Source organism: Lygodium microphyllum, chromosome 13 (assembly GCF_053477565.2).
Source record: "Lygodium microphyllum isolate KBCC chromosome 13, Lygodium_microphyllum_v1.1.10, whole genome shotgun sequence".
NCBI classification, from domain to species: domain Eukaryota; kingdom Viridiplantae; phylum Streptophyta; class Polypodiopsida; order Schizaeales; family Lygodiaceae; genus Lygodium; species Lygodium microphyllum.
This window is the reverse complement of record NC_141147.1, coordinates 122,698,406-122,724,835: the sequence shown is the minus strand read 5'-3', so window position 1 is coordinate 122,724,835 and position 26,430 is coordinate 122,698,406. Positions and strand designations below refer to the sequence as shown.

Below are 26,430 nucleotides of genomic sequence, written 5' to 3'. Positions count from 1 at the left end.
AGCTTGTTCGAGGGTTGCCGAACATAGTGGTGAGCCAGCAGCCATGCGTCTCTTGCATTCGTAGGAAACAGCATAGGGATGCGATTCCCAACAAAGCTTCGCGGCGGTCTACTTCCCCGCTGGAGCTTGTATCTACGGATCTCTGTGGCCCTATGAGGAACGAGTCCTTGAGAGGAAACTCGTACTTTATGTTGATCGTAGATGACTACAGCAGGATGACTTGGGCCTATTTCTTGGCGTTGAAGTCAGAAGCTTTCTCCCACTTCAAGGATTGGCTTCTCTTTGAGGAGAACCGATCAGGCCGACGATTGAAGACCTTGCGATCCGACAAGGGTGGTGAATTTGTTTCTAATGAGTTTGCTCGTTTCTGTGCAGATAAAGGTATTCACCAGGAGTTTGCTAATACCAACACTCCTCAAGAAAATGGCATTCTTGAACGGAAGAACCGAAGTGTGATCGAGATGGCGCACACCATAATGGAGCACCGACAGACACCTCAATTTCTGTGGGCCGAGGCTGTGGCTACTACAGTTCACATCCTTGACCGATCCCCCACTTCGGCCGTTGATGGGATAACACCTTTTGAGGCTTACTTTGGGACTAAGCCCGATGTTTCTTATTTTAGGGTTTTTAGGTGTGATGCCTATGTTCACATTCCCAAGGCTCATCGTGATAAATTTGAAGCAGCTTCCCGAAAACAGGTGTTTGTTGGCTACAGCTCTCAATCCCAAGGCTATCATTTGTATGATCCCGTCAAGCGGGATGTGTACACCAGTCGAGATGTGCGGTTCGTGGAGGTTCCGGCCATAGCAGCGGGTGAGGAGCATCCCGTTCTTGGAGATCCAGGGGAGAGTTGGGCTCCCGAGACAGTTTCTTTGGAGCCAACGCCTTTTGATTCCGATTCTGTTTCCGATATAGAGTCTATTGTTCCACCGGTCACCCCCGAGGAGTTACCACCGGTGGATATCCCAGAGTCTTCAGCTGATGGAGAGAGACGAGGAGAGGTCCGACCTCCTCCTCGCTGGGCCCGTAACACACTCCGTGATTCAGGGATTGAGGGGGTCCCTGAGGAGTGGGGACCACAGGATGGTCCGCGGCGGTCACGGAGGCACCAGGCACATTCTACGGAGCTTGTTTGCTCTAACTATTATTTGATGACCCGTGTTATGCAGGATTGAGAGCCCACCTCCGTGACAGAGGCTTTACAGTCCGCACCATGGAAGAAAGCTATGGAAGCCGAGTTGGAGGCTATTGAGAGGAATAGCACTTGGTATCTCGTGCCTCGCCCCCCGAATAAGAAGGTGATTGGCGTCAAATGGGTCTTCAAGACCAAGTACCTTAGCGATGGTTCTTTGGACAAGCACAAGGCTCGCCTTGTTGCTAAAGATTTTGCACAGCGCCCAGGGATTGATTGTCATGATACTTTTGCCCCCACTGCTCGTATGGTGACTATTCGAGCTATTCTTGCCTTGGTTGGCCATAGGAGATGGCCTGTCTACCAGCTGGATGTGAAGTCGGCCTTCCTCAATGGTGATTTGAAGGAGAGATCTATGTCGAGCAGCCTCCTGACTTTGGATCTTCAGATGGGAAAGTCTACAGGTTGAAGAAGGCCTTGTATGGCCTCAAGCAGGCTCCGCGTGCATGGAACGAGAAGATTGATTCGTTCCTTCAGTCACACTTGGGATATCGGCGTTCCAAGGCCAATCCGCAGCTTTATGTACACACTTCCGAGGCTGGTTGTGTGCTTTTTGTGTTGTATGTTGATGATTTGATTGTCACAGGCGATCATGCACAGAAGGTCAAAGAGACGAAGGCAGCTTTACATCAAACGTTCAAGATGATGGATTTCGGTCTACTCCATTTCTTCTTGGGCCATGAGATTTATCAGTCTCAGAGGGGGATTTTCATCTCTCAGCAGAGATATATACAGGAGCTCTTGGTTTCTTTTGCGATGGAGGATTGTCAGACCATTTCTACTCCTATGGATCCGAACTGGAAGGCCACTTCACATTCAGCTTCTCCCATGGCAGATGCTTCCCGCTATCGTCAGTTGATTGGATCATTGATTTGGCTCCTCAACACTCGTATTGATCTTTGTTTTGCTGTTGGTCTCTTGGCGGGGTTCATGAGTGAACCTCAGACGGTGCATTGGCAGGCTGCCCAGCGGATACTTCGGTATTTGAGGGGGACATCTGACTCAGGGATTCATTATCCAGCAGGCACAGGTGGTTCAGATCTTGTACTTGCAGGTTGGAGCGACTCGGATTGGGCTGGTGATGTGGACCACAGGCGGTCTACAACAGGTTACTGTTTTACCTTGGGTGCCGGTGTTATCTCATGGAGTAGCAAGAAGCAGCTCACGGTAGCCCTTTCGTCTACTGAGGTGGAGTATCGGGCCGCATCTTCCACCACATGTGAGGCTGTGTGGCTTCGGAGATTATTGGAGGAGCTTGGCTGCCCCCAGACTCGTCCTACTTTGCTGCAATGCGACAATAAGAGTTGCATTGCCTTGGCACAGAATCCTGTTTTCCATGCCCGGACGAAGCACATAGAGATCCAGTACCACTTCATCAGAGAGAAGCTTCTAGATGAGACCATAGCTATGGAGTACTGCAAGACGGAGGACAATCTTGCAGATTTGTTTACGAAGGCGCTTCCCCAGGCTCTACTTCGGAGACAAGCCAGATCCCTCAGGCTTCTGCCCCGCCCAGGCTCTGAGAGGGGATGTTAGCGATGTCAGATTCTGGTCTGACCACAGTCAGACTGACCAGTCGGACTGCCACGTGGCAGTCTGACTGTACTGCACCAGTCGGCTGCATTTAATGCAGCCGACCTGCCTATTTCCAGCGCCTATTTTCTGGCTATTTATAGCCTATGTCCAGCACTGCTTCTCCCAGTTCTGATCGCAGGTTTCAGGCTGGAGATTCATGTAGATTACGTCTCTGTTTGCAGATTTCAGGTTGGAGATCGTGCAGACTGCAGCGGACTTCGAGGTGAACAGCAGGTTGCATCGTCGAGGTGGAGAAACGCAGTCCCGCGCACTGCGCCCGTGTACATATCTCCATATCTTTGTATACAGCACACTTTATACAGCAGATCTTCATCTTCCACCGTCTCTTTCTCTCTCTTCTCTCTGCGTTCTCTCTCTCTCAATCTTGGTCCCACGCTTCCGCATCACTGCACTCTGACAATTAGTTGCTAAGGGTTTTAAGCAAGAGCATAATATTGACTACGATGAAGTCTTTTCTCTTGTAGTCAAGATGACTACACTACACTTAGTATTGGCTTTGGTCACATAGCTAGATCTAGACCTCTATCAGATGAATATGAAGACAACTTTCTTATATGGGAACTTACATGATGAGATTTATATGCAATAGCCTAAGGGCTTTGAGGAAAAAGACAAGGAACACCTAATGTGCAAGTTAAGAAAGAGCTTTTATGGCCTTAAGCAAACACCTAGCGAATGGTACCACAAGTTTGATACTTTCATATATTCACAGGAATATACCCACAATGATATGGATCCATGTTTATACACAAAGAACTTGCATGACACCAACCTTATGATTTTGGTACTCTATGTGGATAATATGTTAATTGCTGGGAGTGCTCATGATGAGTTAGATGCATTGTAAAGAAGCGCTTTGAGATTAAAAACATGGGGGCAAGTATCACATATTCTTGGAATACGCATTACACGCGATCGCTCTAAGGAACTTCTTTACTTATCACAAAAGGAATACATCCAAAAGGTCCTTGATCAATTTCATATACAAGATGTTAAGCCTATTAGTTGTCTGATACCTTTTTCATGTGAAGGTTAGTCAAGCTAATTGTCCATAGTGTTATGAGCAGAAGGCTGAGATGACCAAAATCCCTTATGCATCTACAATGGACAGTTTGATGTATGCCATGATAGCCACTCATGTTGACATAGCATTTGCAGTAAGAGTTGTAGCACTCTATATGGCTACACCTAGCAGACAGCATTGGGATGCTATGAAGGGTATCATGAGGTACCTTTAGGATACTGCAAACATGTGCATGTGTTATGGTGGCCAAGATGCAAGAGTCGTGGGATACACAGACTCTGATTATACAAGATATGCCAACAATAGGAAATACACCTTTGGCTATGTCTTCACCTTTGCTGGAGGTGTTATTTCTTGGATATCCAAGATGTAGAAATGATGACCTTATCCGCTACAAAGGCAAAGTATGTCACAGCCACTAAGGCTTGCAAGGAGCCTCTCTAGTTAGGCCGTTTGGTGGTAGACCTTGATATTACTCATGTGGTCCCTGTATGCATTCGAATTTTATGAGTACTATTCAGTTGGCTAAGAATCTGGTCTGCCATGCGCAGACAAAGCACATTGAGGTGCATTACCACTTTATCAAAGAGGTCGTTGAGAACAAGTCCATCAAGCTTGTCAAGATCTCAACTAACCAAAATTCTACATATCTACTCATAAAAGTCTCTCAACGAAGTATTTTGTCTTTCTTAGGAAGCTAATGGACATTAGATGAGATGACGTGTTTCCTCATCTTGTTGTACTTTATGTACATTTGTACTTTGTCACTTTTTTCTTATTCTCTCCTCACTAGGAACACATTCGCCTTTAAGTGGGAGATTGTTGGGGATAAAGACACCAATGCCTAACCGCCCATGTATTCATTATACTAACAGTACCCGCATACCTATATACTACAGGTGGTGAACGCCCATCATTGTCACTTCATTCCTTATTTTTCCAATGACATTTAAATAAGGAAAGGTTGGTCACACATTGTAACTATTGAAATTCCCACATCCTATGTCTCTTGCTCTTGCTTTCTTGCTTCTTTCACCATAGCTCTTGCTTCCACTCGCGTACTTCCACTCAGGGCTTCTCCCTTCAAGAGGAGCCGATGCCAATGCCTACATAGCCAGTGACTTACTATTGTATCCTATTGTGAAACCCTTCACCCACAATTTGCGTTTTTGAGTTTTTTTGTTTCTACATTTTGTGTTTAGGATTTGCAGCCCCAAAAAGGGGCGCCACCCTAGAGGAGCCGATGCCAATGCCTACATAGCCAGTGACTTACTATTGTATGCTATTGTAAAACCCTTCACCCGCAGTTTGCGTTTTTGCATTTTTGTGTTTCTACGTTTTGTGTTTAGGGTTTGTAGCCCCAAAAAGGGGCGCCACCCTAAACTAATTCTGCCTATTTATAGGCTCCTCTCGCATTCATTCCTCACAGTTGATCCTTCAATCCGTCACTCCCACTCTCTCTTCGTCAATCTTCTGACACTCTCTTTCATCATCTCTCTCTCTCTCCTACCACCATCTCCACACTCTCCTGGCGCCAACCGTCATCTCCAATTGGCTGTGTTTATGGTAGCAGTATACTCCTCTACAACTGGAGTCCATCTTCCATTGTTGACGACAACATCTTCTATGCTCCTACACCTTGCGTTTGGAGTCCACACTCTCTTGACCCGCCAATATACACCATATCTAGCGTCATCCTCCATCCTTCTGGCGGCTCCACCTTCTTACGTTTGGCTTCCAGGGAGGTTCCTCACCATCTAGCGTCTCTCTCCAGCAAGCGTCACCTTCATCAGAAACAATTGCGCCTTGTGTTTGGTTCCTGGCTCTTTCCCACCCTTCTGACGTCACTCTAGCAATTGGCTTCACCTCATCAGGCTTGCGTTTGCAGAGAGGCTTTAACAGCTGTTTCTCTACTCGTAGATACCTCTTTTCATCCCTACGTTTGCAAATTTAGAGGCTCCTCATCCTTCGACGGCAATCTCCCTACTCCAGGTGACACCTCCTCATCTTGTGTTTGCAGACTCGAAGGCTTCTTCGGGAGTCTTCCTACACCCTAGGGCTTCTTTTGTGCTACAGCACCCTCGTATCAGATTCACTTCATCAACATGATTCATCTCTCATCATCTTCTATGTTTCTTTTCTCTCTCAGTGTTTGCCGTACACACTCTGTGTTTTCCCTCACAAACCCTACTATCTCTCTGGTCACTTAGTCATTTTGACATATGCGACTATCTCGTGTTTGGTATATGGATTCCATTTCCCAAGCATTCCTCTGAGTTCTCTTCTTTATAATGTTCTCTCTTTCTTTCTCTGTTGTCTTGTATTTATCAGTTTATTTCAGCACTTGTTTATGCTTCCATTGGTGCATCCACTTCTAACAGAATGTTGCACCATTGGGGGCAGCGATCCTCTAACATAAAAACAAGGCTATGGCCACCCCAACTATGAGTGAATGCTATCAAAGCTCCTATCGGGCTGAGAGTTACCATGTAACTGCTACCAAAAGCCATGGATTGAGTGGATAATGGATGATTAGATCTTTGCCAAAGTAGCAAACATTTAAAGGCTCTCACCGCTTAAAATCATCAAGTAATATGCCTTCTAGATGTGCCACTGTGTAAGGCTCCCAACATTCTCCCAAACCTTCGATCGTGATGCCATAGGCTCCAATACTTGGTGTCTTGGCAAAGCCTCACACCTACCATGGCACATGAGCTCACCTAGATGATGAAGACCATATCATGCACCTCTCCCTTAAAGCCCCCCATAAAATGTACCCCAAGCTAGGTGCAACTTGACAGAGTAGACGGCCAGCTACTCTCCACACTAGTTGTGCTACCTTGCATGACCATAGACGGTGCTTTGGAGTCTCCAAGCACTGCTATGGGCAATACTTGCAGACTCCGTCTTGCTATATCTAGACCATCAACTCCCGACTACTAGACCCCCATGCACTATAAGCCACAAGAAATAGGATACTATCATTGGCTATCAACAATCAAATAGGCATCACTAGAAGGTTCGGCCAAAAGCATCCATAATGCTATGCTCTGCCCCATTTCTACTGAGTGAGGAGGACCCAGCCCACATTAGCTTGCATCAACCACCCTTTGCCAATCTGGACCACATAAGCAAAGAAACTCAGTGGCTTCTCTCATCCAAAGGCTAACCCTCCCAGATCTAGAGGTGCCACTCTTGGATGTTTGACCAAGCTATATGTAGATCCAATTACCACATCTTCCCTTGGAGACCTACAACTCTAATGCTCCTCCAAGGATTGTCAGGGAAGTCTAGACCCTACTGTCCTCTGTCTAGAGCTAGTCAGCCACCCTCTTGCACAACAAAGAAGGTACTTGCGGGTTACTGCTGACTCTGCTTGCCATTGGATCTTTTAAACAAGTGTTATCCAACAGCAAGTAAGCAATGCAATAAGAACAGCAGTAATAGCCAACAACCTCCAGCCTCAAAGCAGTCAGTGGCAGATTGATGAGCAAAACAGCTTTTTGGGAGCCTACTTAAAGGCCTTTACCCAGTCTTTATCGAGCCTCTTACTCTTGTGAGAAGCAGTCTTTTGTCTTTCCAGCCCCTGGTTTCTGTGGCTCCCAGCTATTACCCAGAGAAATTCTTGGCCATTTCTGTTATCTGACTGGGGTGAGCAAGTGCAGTGTGCTTGCTTGATTGGATCTACTAACTCAAATAAACAGTAGGCAGGGCTGTACACTGAAATGAGAAACTCCTTCACCATTTACTTGAAACTATCATTTCAACCCTTATGGTTCTTTCACTCTGTAAGAACCAGGATATGCATATGCCCATTCATAAGAAACATTTTCTCAAAAAATTATAATGCTGAAATGTGTCAGTGATGAATGGCATGAGAACATCACATTTCAGGCTACCTTTCTTATAGCCACTTGGATTGCCTCAATCTGTATTACATCGTCCCACATATTCACACCTGCATAAATTTTGGACACCAGAATAAATGCTGCATCTTGTTTCTCATCTAGTCCCACAGCATACATAAAGGCCTGCTCTGCCAGCTCAACATTGGACCACTTCCGACAAGCACCCAAAATGGTTACCCATGTGGACAGATCAGGTTGGAAAGGCATCTTCTCAAGCATTGTGATGACCTCCTGCAATTGGCCTGCACAGCCAAGGACATCTATCATGCAGTTGAAATGTTCTAAAGATGGAGATGCCGGCTCCTGACCCTTCTCTACAAGGCCTGCATAGCTACAAACTGAGAGAACACTGATGAATGCAGCATCATCTGGTTGGACGCCCTCACTCTTCATCTTCTCAACCAAACAAAACACTTGCTAACTCTCTCCTTGAAGAGCATACCATGTGAGTAAGGCTGTCCAGGAAACTCTGTTTCGGAATTGCAACTCATCAAATACTCCTTGTGCTTCTACAAGAGACCCACATGCAACATACATGTGCATCAGAGTATTACTAACAAATATTTCTTGTTCAAAGTCCTCCTCCACAATTTCTGCATGTAAGCAATGGCCCGTCTATCAATCCAGCCCAGCAACAAGCTTTCAAGATACAATAAAAGCGATTGCATTCAGACACACCCTCTCTAGTCACATTTCTTGAAAGCACACCCATGCTTCATCATGCAATTTGCTTTCAGCATAACCAGCTAAAAGATCAGTCCATGATACAACATTCTGAACTGACAAATCGTGTAGTGTTTTCCATTCTTCTGCAAGTGATCCACACTTTGCATATATATCTACCAGCATACTGCCAATGTAAGATCATTTTCAAGTCCATTTTTTATGATTACAGAGTGAATTTCTAAACCCCTACCCGTGACCTCTACCATACCACAAGCTTTTAAAATGCAAATGAATGTGACAGCATTAGGCAACACCCCATGCCATTGCATCTCAATCAGGCAAGCCAGTGCTTCTTGCAAGTAGGCCACAGCTAGCCTACATGTCAATGAGAGAGTTTCCGACAAAAACATGTATTTCAAAGCCCTCTTTGGCTATTTCAGTGCGTAAAATTTGGCCCCTTCCTATAGCCTCTAAGCCTCTGCAACCCTTCAAGCAGCAAATAAATGTGCCCGCATCTGGATATACTCCCTCATCTTGCATCAATATTAAGCCTCCCAATGCTTCCTTGTGAAGGCCAAGCTCCGCATATCCTGCAATAAGGGCTGTCCAGGCAACTACATCTCGAACCAGCGGATCATGGAGCACTTCTTGTGCTTCTGTGAGTAAGCCACATTTAGCACACATATGCACCAAGACACTTCCTACAAAAGAAACTCTATCAAATTCCTGTATAACAATATCCGTATGTATTTCTTGTCCTCTTTGTGTCCAGCCAATTTTGATACAAGCACTCAACAGGGCACTGAGTGTATGTGAACTAGGATCAATACCAATCTCTCGCATTTTCTCAAACAAACTTAATGCATGCATCGGCTCTTCACATTCAACGTACCCTTGTATGAGGGAAGTCCAAGAATACTCGCATGAATCTTTGAGACGGTCAAACATGAGTTGGGCTTCGACGATATGTCCACAATCTACAAGCATGGGACAAGATAATTCCCGACCAATGTATGGCATTCAAGCCCATTATTGCAAACATGTGACAACGCATGCCTAGCATGTGCAAAAGTTCTCTACTTGAGGGGCGACAATCGTGTATGCGCCAGATAATGCTTTCCACAGTGCATGACGGGAACATCTCAGTGTAAGAAGAGAGGCATCATGTAGGTCTGGCGATAAAGGATCGCAGGTGCATCATCGCAGATATGGGACTTCTCTGTGCTCACAATGTCATCATGTCAGCTCTTGGATCCTGTTTACAGAACCGAAACAGAGGGAAGGTGGTTGGAAGTCCCTGACCATGACATTCGTCTGTCTCTGACAATGTGGTGAGATGTCCCTAGCCATAGCACTCTTCTGCCTCGGGGATATACATCTAAATTCAGGCCACCCATTCCGACGCAGTGACAGCTCATAAAGAGAAGAGCTTCTCCTTGTGTGCTAAGGTTCAAGGCAAGCATTCGGGCTTTGTAAACGTAAGCATTTGCCAGTACTGGCGCCCACTACTTGTTGCTGCCAGAGCACCCGGGAAAGCTAATCTAGGTGCAATCATGTACAGCATGTTAGGAGCCATTGGGTGTCCAGGAACGGGAGATATGGCAATAATCGTCTTTCCTGTCTCAGGAGCTTGTAAGTCGTGTCCAACCAGAAGAAATCATGCCAGAACTGGCAGTCTCTGTAACCGGTGGGAGCTACCACACGAATTCGGGTTTGAAGGAAGCCGAACTTAGGCCAGTTACACATCGGGGAGGGGCCGCCCAATTACAGGTGAACCGGCCAATGGGATGGGCTAAAAGGAAAAAAAAAGCCCAAAAAGCCCTCCCCCGTTACACATGGGGGGTACCCAGTCGTGGGGGTTATTAAATGCCCTCCCGCCTTGTTTCCCTGCTCCACAGACCACAAGGTGGGGGAGCTCCCCTATATGATCTCGTCCGTAGGTGAGGTGGGCTCCTCCGTCGCTTGCCTATTGATCGAGCAAGAAGTCTGTTGCACCCGGAGTTGTTGCTGATTGTTGCTTGCTGTTGTTATTGGCTGCTCCCTTGGTGATGATTGTCGTTGTTTGCTGATCGTTGCTATATAAAAATGGGAATAGGAGAGATGTCATGCCTGCACAAATGACGTCTTACAGCGGATCAAGGTCTCTCTCTCTCTCCCCTCCACGAGAGCAATGCATCATGCATCATCTTCTTCATTGCTCACAAGATGTCCTTCATTGCTCTGATTAGTTCAATTTCTGGTTTAATTTCATGTCTTTCATTTTGGCCCTTCCGATTGGTTTAATTTCTGGTTTAAGTAAGTAGTGAACTCTAAATTTCTGGTTTAATTAACATGTGGACTCCAATCAGAAGGGCAAAAATGAAAAAAAGGGCGGCCCATGTTACACATCATCTGAATTTCTAGTTTAAACATGCATCATCGTCTTCATTGCTCAGCATGTCCTTCATTGCTCCGATTGGTTTAATTTTTTGTTTAATTTCATGTCCTTCTTTTTTGTCTTTCTGATTGGTTTAAGTAACCTGTGAACTCTGAATCTGGTTTAATTAACATGTGAACTCCAATCAGAAGGGCAAAAATTAAAAAAAGGGAGTCCCCCCGTTACACATCATCTGAATTTCTGGTTTAATTAAACATGCATCATCTCCTTCATTGCTCAACATGTCCTTCATTGTTCCGATTGGTTTAATTTCATGTCCTTCATTTTGGCCTTTCTGATTGGTTTAATTTCTGGTTTAAGTAACCTGTGAACTTTGAATTTCTAGTTTGATTAACTTGTGAGCTCCAATCAAAAGGGCCAAAATGGAAAAAAAAGGGCGCCCCCCCCCCCCCCCCCCATTACACATCATCTGAATTTATGGTTTAATTAAACATGCATCATCTTGTTCATTGCTCGGCATGTCCTCATTGCTCCTTATGTTTATAACCTGTGAACTCTGAATTTCTGGTTTAATTAACTTGTGAACTCCAATTAGAAGGGCAAAAATGAAAAAAAGGGCACCCCTCGTTACACATCATCTGAATTTATGGTTTAATTAAACATGCATCATCTTCTTCATTGCTCAGCATGTCCTTCATTGCTCCTTATGTCTGTAACCTGTGAACTCTGAATTTTTGGTTTAATTAAACATGCATCATGATAATCGTGCTTTAATTATATTTCTAGAATGATGCATCATGTTTCGAATTTTTTGAAATGATGATAATTTGAATTTCTGGAATGATTAAACCTATATTGCTAGCGCCATAATCGTTAAATATGCATTATGCATGAATGCTCTCTCTCTCTCTCTCTCTCTCTCTCTCTCTCTCTCTCTCTCTCTCTCTCTCTCTCTCTCTCTCTCTCTCTCTCTCTCTCTCTCTCTCTCTCTCTCTCTCTCTCTCTCTCTCTCTCTCTCTCTTGCACAAGAGAGCAATGCATCGTAATTTTTGGTTTAATTAAACATGCATCATGATAATCATGCTGTGATTATATTGCCCGCACCATGTATGTGAACTATGCATCATGCATCAATGGTGTCTCTCGCGCTCTCTGTTGTGCACAAGAGAGCAATGCATCATGCATCATTCATGAATGGAATGTAATTGGTCTAGGGTTTTTGGATATCGATACAATGCCACTCCATAACTTCAACATATTTGAAAGGTTTTTATGAGAATGTTGTTAGCCCATTGAGCCATAAACGATTATTTGGTGCATGAAGCTCACAAGACAACTTATTATCACTTATAGTTAAATTTGTTGGTACACACTGGCTATCACAATAACATATTTTTGTAGGATTACGAATAGGATCTTGTTTTGAATTTAAAGCAGGCAAAAATTTCATGGATACTCTTTTGCTGGGGGCCTATGACAACATTGGCTCTTGTTTTGAATTTAAACTAGGCAAAAAATGACGTTTCAAAACATTAGCCATTCTATAAGTGCTCTAAATTGAGGTTAAGCAATATAGATAATCTTATCTTTTATACATAAAAGATGATTTAGAAGGCATTGAACAACATGGCATACATGTCAAGGGAAGAGGTGCAACCTTGGTAGAAACTATGGGTTAAGGAAAATGTCACCCACGACAAACGTTTTTGAATGATGACACTAAGTGACAATAGATGAAACCTTAGGCACGTGTTCATAAGCATGTGCTAACAACATTCTTAAGAATATGTGTCTCGTAAAGTTATGTAAGAATATTAGATAGGTGGCATCATGGTTTAGCCAAGCTCATAAAACATATTTGCAAAGTAAATTATGTTTTTGTAAAAACCTAAGTACATTCTACATTCTACTTGCTTGATAAGTTTTGACATATTGTGGTTAGTTTTCATTAAAGCTATTTTAACTTTATAATTCATAGTTATAGATAGAATAAAGTTATTGAACAATAAACCTATTTGTCCATTTATGTATTGTAAATTATGGATAATTTTCATGCATAAGGTGGAGCTCAATAGATTCTCAAGAGAGCACTCCCATGGAGGAGTTTCATCTGTTCATGTCTCAAATGAGCCAGGATGCAATATGCAATAAGGACTTTATGTACTTTTCGAGCCAAAGTTTGGGTGTTTCAAAGCCACATTCCAAGCCATAGTGTGGTTGGCAGTATTCCTGTAAATGTGTTTCCAAACCACCCTCCTTTGATCAATCCTCGTCCTCCTCAATTTGCACTATTTCAATGACCAAGACATTCAAGTGTAGAGGGACCCACAACAATACACAATCATGTAATTCGTTGTCTAATTGCACATAGTCCTCAACATGGCCCCTTGGCACCACCACAACAAGAACCACAAGCACTGAGTTCTTGCGATGCAATCTAGGACACATGTGAAGAGGTTGAATTGGTTCAAACTCAAGAGCCAATGGTGCCATCTTATGAGAATGCCAACAAGCAGCATCTACAAAGAACCTCATTTGAGTCCAATACGCCAAAACCTCCTAAAGCAAAGAGGGTGCAGAAAGGAAAGAATTAGGATGACGGACCTGAGACAAAGATCATTCAACAACCACAAAAAAACCGTTTGCACAATGGAAGGATGCATGGACAATACAACTCATTCACATCCGAGGATCCATGAGTGCAGAGTTCTCAAAGCCACTGAAGCAAGGAGTGGATGTATGGTCAAAGGTAGCCACACAACTAGCATCACTATTTTCAAAGTTCAACAAAGATGGTGAGGCATGCAAAAAACGTTGGGGATGTGTTTATGAGTCATATAGAAAGGATAAAGTCCACAATGCTATATCAAGGAATGATCGCAGGATCATTTGTCAATGGTATGATCTTGTGGATGAATATATGTGGAATCGTGTGAATGTTGTTAGCAATGCACATGACTCATCTATTGGTTGGTTGTCTTCGCCAGAAGACAACACTACATCTGTCTCCAACGATCCATGTGACCACACCCAAGAAGACATTGGATCCAATGAGCCTTGTAAGATTGGGCAAGATCAAACAACCAACCAAGGAGCACGCAATAAGAAGGGTAGAAAGATAGAGGAGTCTCTTAGTGACATGGCTAGCACCGCTCGATCTATGTTAGCCAACCAGAAATCAAACCTAGAGGAAAAGAAAGCATTTGAAGAGCACAAGCTCGTTATCATGGATACACTTGCCTCCTTTGTATCTGGTTTGTTGGATGTAATCAAAAGTCTTAAAAAGGAATGATGGTTTGAGCTGTACATGAATTTGGAACTTGAAAAAAAATGTTTTTTACTCTACCTGTACATCACTATTCAATTGTCTCATAAAGTTTCATGAAATCTTTTGACAGGTGAATGGACGACGAAAGTCTTTTGATAATGTGTGTCATCAGTGTTATAGTTGTTGTCATGGCAATGTTTTAGCTATTGTTAAGTGATTTTGGATGACAAGAACGATGACAGTATGCAATTGCATACTTTGATGGAGTGCATGGCTCATGGTTACGTTGCACATCGAGCTAGGATAGGTCAACAAAGGCACGATCAACGGTCAGTCTGGGCCTATCCAAGACCACAAACTTTTATGGAGCAGGGGCTTCTGGGGAGTTATATCAAATCGAATGTTCAAAAGCAAGTTACAAGTTAGCAGGAGTATATTTGAATATCTCGTCGCGAAGTTAGCACCACAAATGCGACGCAAAAACACAAACTATCAAAGAGCAATACCTATGGAGAAGCGGGTCTGTGTGGCTCTGCATCGCTTGGCGAGTGACTCAAATTTGGGACTCATAGTTGATTTGTATGGAGTCTCAATTTCGTTTACATAGATGGTTGTTCTGGACTTTTGTGATGCACTGGCCACATTTGGATTGCATGGTATGTATATAAAGTGGCCAATATCGCAACAAATGCATATGCATTTCAGGCCCTTCGAGGTATACCTTATGTTATTGGTGCAGTAGTAGATGGTAGTCATATTCCCATCATTGCCCCAAGAGAGAACCATGAAGATTATTTTAATAGGAAGGGCTTCTACTCAATTATTCTACAGATAAGTGTGGTAGCCAATTGTGTTGTTTGGGACTATGACGTTGGCTGGGAAGGTTCTATGCACAATTGGAATGTTTTTCAACGTTCAGACCTAGGAAAATGATGCATAAACAAAGCTTTGGGACAATACTGTCTACTAGGTGATTGTGCTTATCATGCACGCTTTTGGATGCTTCCTCCTTTCAAGGGTGGTAAGAATGGACTATCTTCAGAACGTTATCATTGGAATTACATACAATCAAGTAATCGTATGCCAGTTGAATGGGCATTTGGCATCCTTAAAGTGTGATTTCGTATTTTGTTGAAGAGATGTGACATGATTTTACAAAATGTCCCGAAGATGGTGTCAACATGCCTTGTTCTACATAATTTATGCATTGTGCATGGAGATAGTTTTGACGATGCATAGATACGTGAAGCGACAACGAAACTTGAGAGAGAAAGTAATGCACCTCGTCAAGATATGGCGTAGCAAAATAGTTTGAGGAATGGATTAGCAGAGGTTGCTATGCTAACTAACACAGGTACCACGTAAGCAATACAAAGAGCTTGAGCAGCGGAGCCAACACCGGAGGCAAGCCATCCTGGGGGGGCATCTCGAAGAGACAACATTGCTCAAGCCATGTTTTGAGAGAGGGAGAATGCAAATGTGAGAACAGTCTTTGGTGATTCTAACTCAGCGGAGGAAGTCGACGACGAAGACAACAGTGAGTAAACTTCAGTAGTGTCTGCAATGTAGGTGGTTTCCACCTTTCGGTAGAGAGTTGGGTAGAGCCATGCCTCAATAGCATGGTGAAGGGGTTCAACTCCCCTGCTCTCTTTTTCATTACTAATTTGCATCAGTGTTATAAGCCGTTTTTTAAAAGTTTATAATGCTTTTAGTTCTATTAGTCACTTTTTTATAGTTTTGTAACGTTTTAGTTTTGTGAATCACTTTTTTCAATTTATTAGTCATTTTTTTAAATCTAACATTAATGATTGTGTTTAATTAGGTATTCAAATAGTAATTACTATATCAATAACAATCAACATCCATAGCATCCCTTCATTCACACAAGAGTCAAGAAGTGTCTGATGCATAGGTGGTGGCCGGTGTGTAAACGATTACAAATGGATGGACGGACACTTAATGACCATGAAAAGTGTCCATCGCCCAGTGTGCAAGCAAGTGATGGACAAGTGACCGCCCAAGTCAACTTTTCCTGTGCCTACCAACTGGGTGTAGATTGGGCAGGCAATGGCAGTGTGTAACCAGACTTAACCACACAGACCATACGAGTGGACGAAGGCGCTATCATCCATGGTGAGCAGACCTCTTCTCAAAGCAAAATTAAATTTCCAAAAAAGAATTGCGGTCCTTAATATTTCACTCAGCAACTTTCAATCAAACACATCTCTCAATCTTGTCTTAAGAATTTGGCTCAATAAGGCCGTTATTAATAATAACTAACGCTTTGCAAACACGGAATGCAAGTGAAGTTCGCTTAACAATTTATTTCTCATCTTCCTCTCTCTTCTCTTTTTTCTCTTTGTTTTTATTTTTTTCTACACACACACACACACTCTCTCTCTCTCTCTCTCTCTCTCTCTCTCTCTCTCTGCCTTCTATTTTAGTTAATTGTTTCTCCTCTCCTAGTTTTTTCTTTCTCTCCCTGCTCTCTCTCTCTTTTCCTTCTCTTTCTCCTCTCCTCTTTTTTCCTTTTTTTCTTCTTCTCTCTCTTTTCATTCTCTTTTTAAAATTTTTCTTCTCTCCCTCTCTCTCTCTCTAGTTTTCTTTTCCTCTCTCTCTCTCTTTCAAGTATTTTTCTCTCACTCTCCTTTCTATTTAGATTTTCTCTCTCTATTTTTCACTTTCCTCTCTTTCCCTTTCTCTCCCCCTATTTTCTCTATCTTTCAAATTATATATATATTCTCTCTCTCTCTCTCTCTCTCTCTCTCTCTCTCTCACACACACACACACACACACACAAAATTAAAACAAGCTTTTATAAATGTTTAATTAAAAGGAAAGTTTAACCTGAGAGAGAGAGAGAGAGAGAGAGAGAGAGAGAGAGAGAGAGAGAGAGAGAGAGAGAGAGAGAGAGAGAGAGAGAGAGAGAGAGAATCTAGGCCCTACACATGAGAGAGAGGGGGGAGGAATTTAATTAAAAATGGGAGGGGAAAAAGAAAGAGAGAGATTATACATGAAAGAAGGGAGAGAGTTTTAATTAGAGAGAGAGAGAGAGAGAGAGAGAGCTTAGGCCCTATAATGAGAGGGCGGGGGGGGGGGGGGGGGGCGCTTTTAATTAAAAAGGGGAGGGGGAAGAGAAAATGAGAGATTACACGTGAGAGAAAAGGGAGGGGAGGGGGTTTTAATTAAAAAAGGGAGGTTTGAAAAATGCTGTAGGTTCAGGAAGCCCTCTCGAGGTTGGGGCTTTCCGAACCTACAACCAAAATAATATAGTAGTAAGATATTCTTCTCATTAAACTAGTCGTATTTTAACCTCTTCCTTTTCTCCATTTAAGAGGAAAAGCTTTTCATGACCTATGGTCTATATCTAGGATAGCAATTAAAGGCTATAAAAACTCTTTAAGGCACTACAGGCATTTGGTTTCGCATCATCTAGAACTAAGCCTTGGCTATGACATGTATAGCAAGCTACAAGGCTTGGCAAGCAAAACCCCTCAAGGTTGCAACAATGAGTGAAGGAACATCCTTGACTATCAATAGAATTTTTGGGGGACTACAAAAATGGCGGTCTTAACATGGCTAAGATTCCAACAAGATCTTAAGCTCTTCAACCATGGAAGGATTGCCTTCTCCCTATCATGCCTTTGGCCAAGGCATGTTGAGTGTTCTATTGTCGCACTTTATTTCTTGGTTCATATCCCACTCAAGGACGATGTTTGCAAGCCGGTGTTCTTACATACATACCAAATAAAGGATGATGTTTGCGATATAGGTTTATAAAGAGCCGATTTCACTCTAGTGGGATCCCAATACAAAAAGAATTTGGTGGTATTTATCGTGGGCTATAGGGGCAATTTTGTGTATAGCCTTCCTTGGTCTCCATAGTTCTCTTGATATGGCACTTTGTTGCATGAGTGTCCAATTTACATCTCTTTGCTTGGCCTCCCAGATTCAATTGATGGGGAAGTTGGCTCTTTGCCAGAAGCAATGGGGAAGGTTTTATGCCTCAACCTCTTTCAATGGCAACTTTACATTTTAAAAGCACAAATGCATCCGTCCTATGGAATCAAAGAGTTGGATATCGGAGTTCTTGAAGGTCTTTAATGAAAATGGTCTTGGAATCGTGGGGAATTTAAAATTTCTCCCTTGTGTAAGTCTTGCTATATATGTTACGAGTCTAGGCACTATACTAAAGATTGCCCTAATAGACTTGATGGGGGTTGTTAAGAAAGGAGATGAGAAGCACATTCAAAAAACAAGGAAGATTGAAAAACCCCTAGATGTTAAACAAAATCAAAAGTGCACTACTCAAAGAAACACAAGCTAATTGACGTAAGGTGCAGAATAGGAAGGACACGAAAAACGTGGTGCAAAATAAAGGTATCATTGAGGCCAAAGGGTTTTCTATAAGAGCAATATCTCACTTAAAAAACTCGTGAGGCTACATCTTGTTGACATAAGCTATTTCTATTCTCTTGATGGTGATGGTGAAGGTTTTAGAGACACTAATTCTGAGATTCTCTATGGATAAGTTGTCATGCAAGATCTCCTTAATCTCTTAAAATGTCAAGAAGCTATGCTCGGACAAAAAGAAAGTAGTTTGTGACAAGCTCTTGAGAAACCAAAAGCATGGTATCCTCACTTTGCATAAGATAAAGCTAGGAATTAATGATGTAATGGAAGGGGAATTTCTATCATACTTTTGTTTACTAATTGCATGTCAAAGAGGAAGGGTGTACTATGCTGCTGTTGTTTCAATCATGATTGATAAAGTTGAGGTGGTATTGATTTTGACTTATAGTCTAAATTACTCCTCTAACAAGGCAAATAAATGGGATCCCATTTGTGTGTGAAGCTTTCAATGGAATGTATGATGCCCTTGGGGCACTAGAATATGGCAAAAAGTGACCTAGACTAATCATGTGGGTTTGAAATATGCTTTTAGAAGAAAGGCAAATCTAGGATTGTTTGTATCTCTCTCTTGATTTGGTGGATGTGTTGCAAGCCACTAGAAATCCTTACTAGATTTAGCATAGTAGATGTTCTTTTTAAAGGACCTAAGCTATGTGGAAAAGGTTAGAGAAACATGGATTGTCTCCATAAGCACCTACACAAATCCCTTTGGCAAACTATGCACTTGTTTGAATATTGTGATTGAAGATTCAAAAAGCTATGGCTAGCTCAAGAGGGAGGACCTATCAGTCGTAGCCTCAATTTGTCAAGCTTCTCTTTGACCATAGCTCCAATATTGTTAAGGTGGACAAAAAGAATGTGGGCATGCTTTTAAAGACCAATGATCAATTTGCTTTCAAATCTAGTTTTTTGGCAATGGCAAAATTGGTTTGGTAATTTTGAATTATGACAATTGTGGACCTTAGATAATGTAATATGGGTTCAAAAAGATATAATTTGGCAATGTTTTAATATATCTAAGATGCCCCTTGAATATTGGGATCACAACAAAGGAAATGTTCCAATGGCTACTAAACAAAGGTGGAGAGCAGATAAAGAGATGAGTGCCTTCCCCCCCAACTTCTTAGTTGAGTTGGTGGTCCTCAATAGCATCCTTTCCTCCTCGACCTCCTTTTTTTAAATGGTACGTGAATTCTCCAAGTATAGGTGGAATACCTTGAAAGGGTATTAAGGGATTTTGTTTCGGCTCCTCTTTTAGATTGCATGCCATCTCTCTTGTGAGGTGTTGGCTAGAAGTAAAGTCAATAGATGCTTGGAGTGGAACCATTGATGTCTAAAGCTAGGAGACTCTTTTATCTTTCTTTAAAAAAATTATAGAGTCCATCTTTGGGTGACAAAACCTAAGTGATTGGTTTGCCAATGTTAAGTTGCCCAAAGGTCAATTGATTGGTCTTTGTTGGGAAGAGAAGGTTCTACAGTTGTAACTTAAATTTTGGATTCCTTCCCCTACAATGGTTGAAGCTTTAGTGGAGTCTTGGAGGGATATGGTGAAGGAGTTTAAATAGTTGACCATGTTGGACAAGAAAGGTACCTCTTCATTTATTATAGGTGATTGTAGATGCAAATCATATACCCTCCCTAGAAAAGAAGATTGTTGATGTAAGTGCTTACTTTTCAAAGGTGTTTGGGGCACAATAAGAGGAACAAAGAAAAGATGAGGCTCACTATTGTCAAGCTTAAAAGCCTTAAGATGCTAAAATTGGTGAGAGCTAATGGGACCATAAGGATGCATTGTGCACAATGAAGCAAATGCTTTGGAGTCCTAAACTAATCAAAGAGGTTTGCCTTGATTGGGCTCTATGATGACCAACTATTGCATAGAAACCTCAACAATATTAAAGACTTTTATAGCAAATTCGTCATAGAAGTAAAGGATGTGATGTAGTAAAATTGCAAGCATATGTCAAGTGAACGACTTAAAGAAGAGATTGAATGAAGCTCCATCCATAAGTTCAATGGCCATTAAACAAAGAAACATTTTTTCTAGTAATCATGTCACAGAGAGATATTTAAAGGAGAGATAACTTTAGGTTCTCTTTAATAGCAAGGATAACACCTACTTGTTCAACATAGACAAACTTTCTATGAGGATCTTCTTTTAGGGAACTTATGACAGTGTCGAGAATCAAGTTGACGGCTGCACTCTACAATCAAAAGGCATATAATGTTAGTTTCAATATCTTTCAAAGATTAAGTTCCAACTGATCTTTCTAGGTATATTGAACAAATTTGGCAAACAAAGTAACATTATGTTAAAGTAGCAAATTGGAATTTAACAATATAAATTCCATGTCATTAAAATGTGTCATGAGATTGGAATCAGTGCAAGCCTAAGAAAGGTACTTTTAAACACATTCTAAAAATATATAGGGGACTTGGGTTGAATTCAACAACTATGCTTAGCATTAGGCTTTTGTTTTTTCTCTTGCTTAATAATTATTTTCATTTTCCTATTGTAAAATATGGTTTCCATCTTTGAGCTCTTTGATCTACTAGAGATTGTAAGCATCTTGTGTATAGTGTTGCCTAGTTTGCCAATGCCCCCTTTACAAGAGTGATGGTGCATTGGCCCAAAGTGGGTCTTGTTGACAAGTACATGTGAAAAACTCTCCTATCTTAAAGGTTCTTTTGTAGTCATCATGTGAATAATTGTGGAACAATAGTAAATCTTCAAAAATTTGTAACGTGATTGGCAATGTAGCTTTAAGATTTTAAATGTTATTAATTACCTCTCTTTATATGTTCATCATGAACTACGTGTGTATACACATATCACATATGCATATATAGGGTAGCCCAATGTCTTTGCAAGGAGGCCTAGGTTTAACAAACCCATGCTAACTAACTTCTTTTCTTGTGTATTCCATATCCTCACCTACGTGTGTGCACATCTACATGCATAGAAGGCATGCACATGCATAGACACACACACACACACACACACACACACACACACACACACACACTCTCTCTCTCTCTCTCTCTCTCTCTCTCTCTCTCTCTCTCTCTCTCTCTCATACATATAGGCCTTTAGCTCCACACTTAGACTCCAATTTAACACGTGTATGGAGTGTTTGGTCATCATTTCATATGAAAATCTTGCCAAAGAACGATGGCAAATCTGTTTTACAAGAAGGCTATAGGTAGGTAGCATTAAGGGACTCAAGAGGCACGATGATGCTTCTATATATGGCTTGCAAAAGTAAGTGTGCTAATGATGGATGATGGGAGTAGCGAGTGTGTGTACTTGGATAGAGTTGTTGGAGCCGACGTAGTATTGGTCGACGGTCTTAAGCCAGCCAACATCGTCATGGGTGTGAGGCACCAGGTGCACATTGAGCTTGTGAGGGACTGGCCCCGACGAGGTGTTGTAGGAGCCCACCGCCATGTTCGTCGCCATCATGGCCATTGATGAGCAAGAGCTGATGATTCCCACCATCATCATCGCAAGCAATCCTCGCCATCCGACGCAGATCAGCACCTCTCCATGATTCCCCATCAGATTCATTGCTGCTCGCAGAAAACGAGCACCATGAGAAGAAAGAAGAAGGGGGGGGGGGGGGGACTCAGAGCTTGCACAGGTTCTTGAAGGATGAGAGAGAGAGAGAGAGAGAGTGTGTGTGTGTGTGGGTTCCTGTTTGTTTTCTTGTCATTGGAAAAGGAAAACTACATAGAGGCCTGCTTGATTATTGAATGTGCGACAAAAAACAAAAAGGTCTGGCGCTTATCACGAGAAAGAAACACCTCGGTCCTCTGTCTGTCTCTCTCTCTCTAGCTGGTCCTGACTGGTAACCATCCATGATGATCGACCTGTAGATGGTCAGTTTATTGGGAGTGTGTGAACTTAGAACCGTTATGAACGAAGACTCACACACACACACACACACACACACTCTCTCTCTCTCTCTGTCTGTGGTCCCAACCAGTCCAAACTTCCCGAGTACACGAAGATAAGAAATATTTGAACCCGAGAAGCTTTATCCAGACTCGTACGTACAAAAGCCTATCGCTGGCAGGCTCTAGACGATAGATACATCCAACATGCGTTTTTTACATTACTTTCGGCAAAACATATCACACATATGCCAATCAATCCCTCTCTCGAATTGTCGGTGCAAGCACTACGAGCTTCTCGTGGGAGTGAGAGTTTGAGCACGAAGTGAAGACTTGATTTGTTCCTATGGTCTCTAGTGTGTGTGTCCCCTTCCCACCCCCTAAAGCTGCATGCAAAGGAGGAGGCCACCGAAGCCTAGGGGGAAACCAAAGACAATGGTAAATGCTAAAGTGCTTAGAGCTAGGAATGATGTGGTCATGGAGGTCGAATCTTACACAGAAAAAGTGAAGCATCCCATCTATGATGCAAATGGTTTTCAAGGCTATGGCCACAAACCTTCGCAAAGTTACAAATGCTCGGAATCAGTTGCTGTGTGGAGAAGGTGAAAGGATTCATAATGCTCAAATCTCTCTTTCAATACAATAGTTATGTAAAATAATGATTTTCCCAAGTAATTTTACAGTGCATTCCAAGCTAGGTGTTCCCTTGTTCAAGGGTTTTCCCAAGTTTTTGTTGGTTTTGCGAAAGAAAGACATTGGATTCTTTCTTGCTTTATGGGTTGCCACGGGGACTTGGTCCATTGCTCTCCCATGGAGTGCAAGATTTCCACCAGATGAACTTTTTATATTTCAAGTGTCTTTTGTGGGTTTCATTTCCTAAATTACAACCGTTCCATAAAGAGGATGTTAAATCTATTGTAGCTTCTCTTGGCAAAGTACTTTATCTCTCCCATCCTTTGTCGATCTCAAAGGAGGTAGAAAAGTGTGCATTTTATGGGATAGGAAAAGAGAACCTTTGAAAACACTAACTCATGGATGAAATTGGACTGGAGATAGCTTGTTGCCCACTCAAATTTCCTCCTTTTTTGGATTCATGTCGTATCTATAAAGACAATGGCCATTTTGTGAGGAATTGTCCTTTTAAAAAAAACAAACTGCTTGATCAATAAGAGAAAATGGTATAACAAGAGACCTCAACAGGAGCTATGGGGCAAGACAGTAAGAGTAGGCTCAAAAACCAATTTTTGATCCTTCATCATTTAGGATTGATCTTTCCTTTTTAAAGAATATATCAACTGACAAGCAAAGAAGTATTAGGCTAGATGAGAATTCCAAGCTAGGCATTAATGCACACAAGAATGGGGCTACATAGGAAGATAATGAAAATGTTGTGGCTAATTTTCCAAGCTTAGTAGATTAGACTAAAGTTAGGAAGATGGATAAACAAGACAATAGCTCGCTTTAAAAACAAGCAAGGAAGAGGCCTTGTTTCATTAATGTGTATGCATCTCTTGTGGACTTGGATCCTAATTTATACATTTCTATCAAAAGGCTTGCAATCATGTATTGGAATGTGGATGGTTTGGGTGCTATCCCCGAGAGATTAATTGTTTCTAAGTTTATTTTAAAAATAGTTTTGCATGAGGTCTCGATGCTCTTAAAATAGAGGTTCTAGAGAAACAACTATTCTTTGTAAAAAGAGCACCTAAAGCCAAGTCTCAAGCCATTCCCCATTTCTCCCCCATTTCAACCAATGGGAGAGGTAACTATGTGGCTGCAAAGATAAATCATGGTGGTTTTGCTAATGTTAAGTCTTTGTTCATGCACCCAATAACTCTCATGATAGGGTGCAAGTGTAGGAAATGTTGCTTTCCATGGGTTTTGGTACTTTCTCCCTATTTTAGGGGATTGGAACACAGTAAAATCTTCCCTTGATCGTTCTCATGATTTTGAGGCAAATGCTACTTAGGAGCTTCAGTGTGGGGAAAACTCGTTTTATTGCATGATATTGGGGATGTTGCTACACATAAGTGGGAAACTCAAACAATTTTCATGGTGCAATAAATATGCAAATGGGCCATACAAGATTGCTAAATTAGACCAAATCTTTTAGAGCATGGTGGATTCATCCATCCTCTTCCTTTGGTATGCTCAAAGATTGTTAGGAGCTTAATCTTTGCTATGTAGAGTAAATATTATAGTGGCCTTAATCCTATGCAAAGATGGGACAAGAAAATTGCTACTGTAGTAAATGAGCCTAAGAAGTTTGGAAGATAGAATGTCTATCATCGTTGACTTGTATACCCTTTGGCCCTCACTACTAGGGATAATTTGTTTGTTGTTGTTTTTGAGCATCCTACTGATTAGATTGCTAGGTTTGCTTCGAAGATTGCCAATTTGGCTTCAACTTAGTGAAGGAGGAGAGGTTGCAAGATCTTATAGTTGAGCTAATTGATTTGGCAAAAGTCAAGCATACCTCTAAGAAAAGGATTAATGAAGTGTTCATGATTATTTTTCAAGCATTGTAGGTGAACTCCTAAAGGTAGTTGAGGGCTATCTAGATCAAGTGGCTCAAAAAATTACTTCCTTAAAACCTCAAAAGGCAACCTTGTAGAGGTTGGCCATCGGCCTTCTAAATGCCTCTTACAAGATCGTGGCAACAAAATCATTAGCACTTATTAACATGTTTTGGCTAAAATTGTTCAATGTAATGGGGGTTGTTCACAAGAGGAGCATACATGAGGCTATCCTCAATCTCACCTTCTCCCTAGATTATGCATTATCTTTGGGTAAGATTAGTTTTGACTTAGATAAGGGGTACGACCATGTGAGGTGGGACTTTATCCTCCTCATCCTAAAACATGTGAGGTGGGACTTTATACTCCTCATCCTAAAACATATGGGTTTTGGTACCATTTTCTACAAAATGATTAAAACACTCCTCAACAGTGCCTCCGTTAGGATTTGTTTCAATAGATACATGTGGGAAAGTCTCTATTTATGCATATCTATTCAACAAGGATATCATGTTGCTCCCTTTTTATTTGCAATGGTATTAGATCCTCTTCTTGAAATCTAGACCTAAAAGTAGCCTCCAACTGCATTAAGGCATGCCCTTTCATGATGACACCTATTTTGTTTGGCAAATGTTTGTTGATAACAATGCTAATGTGATAGAGGAGGATCAAGACAACGTTCAAGTTAAAACACTTAGGCTATCTCATATTGATGATTTTCACATTCTCCAAGTATCTGGCATCAAAGATATTGGGCTTAACAACATCTTTAGATATTGGGATTGCCCTTTGGGGGCTGGTGTATCTGCAAAACAGTGATTCGGTTGGCTCCTTTAAAAAATTGAATGCAAAATCGATCACTAGTCCAAAATACCACATCATGTCTCGAGTAAGATGGCAATTCTTAAATATATTGTTTAATTCTATACAATTCACTATAATGGATTTTGAAAATAGCAACATTAATTAGCAACATTTTTTGTCGGTGTTGCTATTAGCGTCACTAGTAGCGATGCCAATAGTGACACCTTATTGTGGAAGAAAAAACATTGGAATAGTCATGGTATTTTTGTTGCGATGAGAGAGAGAGAGAGAGAGAGAGAGAGAGAGAGAGAGAGAGAGAGAGAGAGAGAGAGAGAGAGAGAGAGAGAGAGAGAGAGAGAGAGAGAGAGAGAGAGAGAGAGAGAGAGAGAGAGAGAGAGAGAGAGAGAGAGGTAGTAGAGTAGAGTAGTTTATTATCATCCATGGAAGGCCAAATTATGACCCATGGGACCTTTCCAGATATAGAATGATTCTCCTCCCCCATGGTAGGAAAGGGTAGCTATGGTGAAAGAACGATCTATGCAGCGTGGTTCTCCCGAAAAAGCATGACATGTGGGTGATGAGAGCCCTAACTTTGATATAGGAGTAGTGGTCAAAAATTGGTGAAGTGGCCCCTATACAGGGATATCAAAGTCAGCCCATATGTGTGCATATGCTGGGCATGTCATAATCATGTGCTCCTTTGATTCTACACTTTGTAGTCCACACAGCTTGCATAGTTTGATCTCTCTTGCCTGTCTACTCCATGCAC

General features: G+C 41.9%; 1 protein-coding gene across 5 annotated transcripts in view; it reads right to left on the bottom strand.

Annotated features, from left to right (window-relative positions):
• The window catches only part of LOC148027158 (alpha-mannosidase At3g26720-like), a 61,262-nt gene extending 39,083 nt beyond the window's left edge, over window positions 1-22,179 (bottom strand). For 2 of the 5 annotated variants that reach the window (XM_087691690.1, XM_087691694.1), the window contains exons 1-2: window positions 21,755-22,017; window positions 20,568-20,651 (exon numbers count right to left, since the gene is read on the bottom strand). In XM_087691690.1, the coding sequence (XP_087547816.1) occupies window positions 20,568-20,651; window positions 21,755-22,015 (345 nt within the window). In that variant the 5' untranslated portion in view covers window positions 22,016-22,017. Of the gene's footprint in view, window positions 1-9,281; window positions 10,042-20,567; window positions 20,652-21,754 lie in introns of those variants that run through there. The other 3 variants (XM_087691691.1, XM_087691692.1, XM_087691693.1) reach the window with 3 other exon arrangements.
• Between the last annotated feature and the right edge of the window lie 4,251 nt (window positions 22,180-26,430).